Genomic DNA, 6,415 nt, shown 5'->3' with positions numbered 1-6,415 from the left:
AAATAAAACAAAACAAATATTAAATGAAGAGCCAGAAATGGCAACATTAAATCAACAATTTCAGTGCCCTACATTTAAAAAGCAAATATCAACTTAAATATGCAATCAAACAAAAAATAAATAGCTTAAATACAAAAATAAATATGAAAATCAAGAAACTAAACACACACACACACACACACACCAAAAGTGTCAAACACAGGAAAGATTGTCCTTGCATATTTTTTCTCTTTTTTCATCCAAAGATCTACTCCAGATTTGCATTTAAAAATACCAGCTGGCTGACTTTGGATGGGCTGAGCCGATTTCGTCTCTCTGATATAATTTGCCCCATCTTGCTAAAAATTCTCTCCGATGGAACAGATGTGGCCACAATACAGAGTCTTCTATTCATTATTTCGGACAGTCTTGGATAGACCGCGCCTCTATTTTGCCACCATGTGAGAGGGTTTGAAAGTCTATGTATAAGAGGCTCCTGCACAAAAGCACGGACCTCCAGTACAGCATCCGACACTGGATTTCGGCTGTTGGTCACAAGCCCAGAGACCTGCTTATCAAAGTCCTGCCAAATTGAACCGTCCTGAATGGAACTTGGTCGTTGTGCTGCTGCGCCCTCTTCTTCAGGCTGGTTGGGGAGGTTCACCTTTGCAGCAGCATTGCTGAGATGATGATAGGCCCTATCTGCATCCTCATCCCTGCCAAAGGCCTTCCTTTTGAAACTGGGGTCCAGTGCTGCTGCTTCAGATAGCAGAACATGAACCTCAATTTTGTGGAACCTGTGGGCCATCTGGGAACAAATGGTGTCCACCATTAGTTTCACAGGATCCATCAGGTTCACATCCTTTTGCATGTTTTTGGCCATCTTCTGTAATCCTCTTGCCAGAAGAATTACTTTTGACGCAGTGACATATCTGAGAGACAGAAAACAAGGTTTGTGCCTCATAGTAACAACAACAACAAAAACAACAGCAACAACAATGATAATAATGTATTATGTTATTGTAAACATATTTCATAATAATATTACTAATAGTAATAATATTTGTGCAATTAACAACCATTTGCTCGAAAACTTAATGGCTAAAATTAGTTCAACTTAACCTTTTTTCTCTTTGATTTAAGTGACACTGATCTCACACCCTCACTGAGTGTTGAAGCCAGTGAACAAAAGCCTTGATTGAAGCACCTCTACAGTCAAGTTTCCATGGCAATGACCTAGGTCAAGCCAGACAAGGAGGAGCCTAAAGCTTGATTGACAGTTTTATGACTTTGTTTTGATGCAACTGTGCTAGTTAAAAAAGAAGCCCTTGAATTCACAGTACTATCAGAACACGGCAATAATAAAATCATATACATACCCCTCTCCACTTATCTCAACGGTGACCTCCTCAAAGGGTTTTAACACCTCACAGGCCTGCTTGAGTTCCTCCCACTCCTCCTGTGTTAGGGTGGGTAGTCTTGGGTTTGTAAGGGCCAGAGTTGTGATTACTGCATCCTTATTTTTAAGGATACTCTGGACCATGTAGAACGTAGAGTTCCATCTTGTAGGGCAGTCTTGCTTCAGACGAGCTTCTGGCAAGCCTAGCTGTTTTTGGGTGGCCCGTAGTTTTTCTGTGGAAACGGTGCTCCTGTGCAGATGTTCCACAATAGCCTTCACTTTGTCAAGAGTTTTTTTTATCGGAGACATGCCACCGCTTACAATTAAGTTGAGGGTGTGGGCAAAGCAGAACAGGTGAGGCCAACCTGTGTTCTGAATTGCTTTCACCACATTTGAAGCATTGGCAACTGGGCCTGGACCGGTGCTACTGGCCGCAGCAGTGCTGGTGGTTGCACTGACTTGGACACTTGTGCTGGCTGGAGCAGTTCTGGTGCTGGTGTCTGTAGAAGCAGGGACTCTCACCTCTTGCAGCTGAACAGTTGGGTGTTTGGTTCTTAAATGACGGAAAAGGTTTGCTGTGGACCCACCTTTAGTAGACAGCTTTGCTTTGCAAATGTTGCAACATGCCGCCGTATTGGAAATGAAACAAAATTGTGTCCAGATAGCACTTTTTCTTCTTAATTCACTCATCTTGTCGCTGTGTCACTGTCAATCTCTTTCTGACAGCAAAAACTTTGGGGGGCTGGTAGTGAATACAAGGTGATGGGGGGAATAAACCATTTAACAGTAGGGTAAGGGTGAAGGGTGACTCGGGGGATGGTAGGGTACTGTGTGTGTGTATGTATTGGGTTGTGGGGCCCCCCCCCCTGATAATGGTTGAGTCCTATCCAGGACAGGTAACAAGTCTGGTCTAGTCTTAAATGAAAAATTAATTCAAAACAAACAAGTTTTCATATAAAAGTACAGTTTAATTGCGAATCAGCATTATGATATTGATGATAGCTACTAAACAACAACAACAATAATAAATAAATAATAAATAAAAAATAAATGAACAATTTCTCCCTCCTGAGGGATCAATAAAGTTTTACCTTACCTTAATACCAGTAATAATAATCTAATATATGGACTTTGAATAATATGAATCAGAATTGGTCCTCAAGGAGAAATTTATTTTTGTTACAATAACTGTGTAAATAATATGTATTTGTTAACATTAGTTAACAGAGTGTAGCCTACACTTTACTTTTTAATCCTTGTTCACTGAACAAATCTTCCTAGAATCCCCAGATGAGACCTCGTTCACTCACACTGAACCTTTTGGATACGCGGATGAGACCTCGTTCAGTCACTGACCGACTGTTTTCGAGAATCCCCGGATGAGACCTCGTTCACTCACTGAACGAATCTTTGAGAATCCCCGGATGAGAATCACCGGAATAGAATCACCGGATGAGAGTCCTCGTTCAGTCAAAATAAAACAAAAATAATAATAATAATAAAATGTAATATAAACTTAAATGCAATCAACAATAAATTAAAAAGGCCTCGTTTAAGTAAAATCAAATATTAAAATAAGAAATCCTTTAAAACTAAATGTTGTGTAGCGGAGTCCCTCTCTCCCTTCTTACTCCCTCTCTCCCTCCTCAGCCCCTCCTCTCTCCCTCCTCAGCCCCTCCCGCACCCACGGTAATCACTTCATGAAGTAGACACAACACTAATTGGTAACGGGGAGCTCTTGGCGGTGGTGGCTGCACTTCAGGAGTGGACGCATTGGCTGGAGGCCTCAGAGGTACCTTTTCTCGTGATAACGGATCACAAGAACTTGATTTCTTTATAGGAAGCCAGGCGCCTGAACTCTCGCCAGGCCCGTTGGGCCCTGTTTCTGAGGCATTTTGACTTTTCACTGACTTTTCGTCCAGGAGGTAAGAACATTTAGCCTGACACTTTGTCCCGACAGTTTGCTACTCCCCAGGAGGATCCTGCGGATGAGACCATCCTCCCTGAGAAGTGCTTTGTTAGGGCGGCCAGTTGGGATATCGAGAAGGTAGTTCTGGAGGCTCAAGAGAGTCACCCAGGACCCAGCTCTGGACCGTCTGACCGACTCTTTGTTCCCCAGCCAGGTTGTGCCCAAGTGCTTTATTTGGGGCACAACCACAGGGTACCCTGCCACCCTGGTGTTACTATGACTCTTGCTTTACTTAGACAGAGATTCTGATGGCCGGAGATGGCACGCGACGTCAAGGAGTTTGTGGCTGCCTGTGCCATTTGTGCTTGTGAAAAGTCATCCTGTCGCCCCCCCCCCCAGCTGGTCCCCTTAAAACCCTACCTGTTCTGAGTCGCCCATGGTCATCTCGGTGGACTTCATCACTGGTTTTCCTCACTCTATGGGCATGACGTTAATCCTCACTGTGGTTGACCGTTTTTCCAAGATGGTGCACTTCATCCCTCTGCTCAAGTTGCCATCCGCGTTGGAGACAGCGGACCTGCTGGTCCAACACGTTTTTAGAATTCATGGCATTCCTGTTGATATCGTCTATGATTGTGGACCTCAGTTTTCCTCCCAAGTCTGGAGGGCCTTCTGCAAGTCCCTGGGATCAAATCCCAGACTTTAGTCAGGCTACCATCCACAAAGGTAATGGATAGATGGAGCTGATTAACCAGGACCTGGAGTCCACGCTATGCTGTGTGTCAGCTTCTCACCCCGCCTCCTGGTGTCAGCATATCCCCATGGTGGAATATGCACACAATTCCCTGACGTCATCAGCAACTGGGATGTTGCCATTCATGGCTGCTTATGGTTATCAACCACCTCACTTCCCCTCTCAGGAGAGGGAAGCAGCGGTTTCCTCTATCCGTGCCCACCTACGGCGATGTCGGTCTGTCTGGTACCATACCAGGGCTGCCTTGTCCCGCACCGCCATCCGTAATCGACGTCTCGCTGACAAGCACCATGTGCCAGCTCCAGATTACTCCCCTGCTTTGCACCCGGGACCTCCCCCTTACTGTCATGTTTATGTGGTTTTCCATTTTAATGTGTCCTGTGCTTTCCTATGACAGACGCTGGCAGGCGCACAGCTGGGGATGATTGACTGGCGGGTTCTTCCAATTGAAGAGGAGCCCCCCCCTCGGAAGAACTCGCGAGAGTATTGCGTTTCCAGAACAGGTTGGCTTTCCATTTGATCTCGCTCCTCGCCTTGGATCTGAACTTTGATAATCCTCTTGAATACACCTGATGTTGTCAGCGCTTTAATTTACTCATGTGCGCCATTTTGTTTTGTGTATCTATAACGGACCGCTTTGGACAGGGGGAAGTAAGACTAGCACAGACACAGAAGGGAGTGGATTTCACAATAAAACCAGAAACACAAGGAGGAACATGTAGACTCATGACAGTACCCCCCTCTCAATGGACCGCCTCCGGCGGACCTAGGCCAGCCAGACCGCCCAAAGAGAGGAGGACACGGGGGGACAAGACAAAACGGATAAGAACAAGACTCCGAAACAACCGACAATAAAAGGCAACAATAATCTGGCCATGGCCAACAAAACAGAGCAAAAAGCAAGGGGTACACAAAACAATAAAACAAGAGAGGGAGAGTCGGAGATAGGTCTTTTTACCCTTAACTTTGATCTTGGATTTAAATTGTTCAATCAGTTTAGGGTCAAGGATGTCACGACCTGGAACCCACGACCTCTCCTCCGGTCCATAACCCTCCCAGTCAACGAGGAATTGAAAACCTCGGCCCATGGTCTGGAATCAATTATCTTCTTAACAGTGTACACAGTCTCACCCTCAATAACACAGGGAGGAGGGGGAGGCCTGGAAGCCGGAACCAGTGTGGAGGTCTTGGCCGGTTTTAACTTAGACACATGAAATGGAGGATGGATGCGCATGGTCTTAGGTAGACGTAAGCGTACAGCGACAGGGTTAACAATCTTTACAATGGTAAAAGGACCAATGTAGCGGGCGACAGTTTGCGACACGGGTAATTGAGATTAAAGTCCTTTGTGCACAACCACACACGGTCTCCCTCTTTGTAGGGAGGAGTCTCTGAGCGCCGGTGGTCGGCTGCAGTCTATACACTATACGTATATGCCATACTTAAATGAATGCTAAAAGATTATCAAAATATAAAGTATGAATTACTTGCTTCATCTAAGAGCTTAACCATTTGAATACACATTCACAATCAACATTTCACTCCAGACTGATTACACTGTTTCAAGACAAGCTTTAAACAGAATTAGAGATACGACACCGGTTATTTAAAACATCTTTTTATCTGCCAATCACACCTTAAATCCTAGCGCCTGTCGTATCACCTGTCGTATCGTAGTGCAGCACCGTGCAGCGTCTCTCTCGCTCCAAGCAGAACAATCTTTTTTCTTTTTGTTCGCCTTATTTCTGGAGCATCCGTGAACATCTACATTTATTTTTGGACCAACATCCTTCGAAGTCGAATCGGGCCAAGGACAAGTCTGGAAAACTTCCCGGTGAGCGCATTCGTCAAACTTTCCCCTCACTATGTCTCCCTCTCCCTCTCCCTCCCGTGTTCTTTCCTGCTCGGTGTGTCAGATGTTCAGTTACGCTTCGACCTCCTTTAGAGATAGCATTAGTTGTGTAAAGTGTAGCCTGTTAGCTAGACTGGAGGTGAAGCTCATTGAACTAGAGAGCCGGTTGTGCGCTGTCGAAGCTAAACCTATAGCTAGCCAGTGTCAGGTAGACAGTGCACAGCCACATAGCCTAGCAGGTAGTCCTCCAGCAATTCCCGAGCAGCCGGGAAACCAGGGTCGGTGGGTGACTGTTCGTGGGAGGAATAGTTCCCGGCCAAAGTCAACGGAGCACCACCAACCCCTTAGCGTTTCGAACAGATTTTCTCCACTCGACAAGTAACCGGTCGAGGAACCTGCTCTGTTCATAGGCGATTCCATTCTTCGGAACGTTAAACTAGCGAAGCCAGCGAGAATAGTCTGCATTCCTGGGGCCAGAGCGGGCGACATTGAATCAAATTTAAAGCTGCTGGCTAAAGCTAA

General features: G+C 45.5%; 1 protein-coding gene across 1 annotated transcript; it reads right to left on the bottom strand.

Annotated features, from left to right (window-relative positions):
- Positions 1–220: 220 nt before the first annotated feature.
- On the bottom strand, positions 221–1,522 carry LOC148082931 (uncharacterized). The gene is made up of 2 exons (XM_087788319.1): positions 1,359–1,522; positions 221–719 (listed from the first exon to the last, which is right to left on the bottom strand). Exons 1-2 carry the CDS (start codon positions 1,520–1,522, stop codon positions 248–250), a joined length of 636 nt encoding a protein of 211 aa, XP_087644445.1. The 3' UTR covers positions 221–247.
- Between the last annotated feature and the right edge of the window lie 4,893 nt (positions 1,523–6,415).

The sequence above is a fragment of the Callionymus lyra genome, chromosome 4 (assembly GCF_982586985.1).
Source record: "Callionymus lyra chromosome 4, fCalLyr1.hap1.1, whole genome shotgun sequence".
NCBI classification, from domain to species: Eukaryota; Metazoa; Chordata; class Actinopteri; order Syngnathiformes; family Callionymidae; genus Callionymus; species Callionymus lyra.
This window is presented reverse-complemented; position numbering and strand designations above follow the sequence as displayed.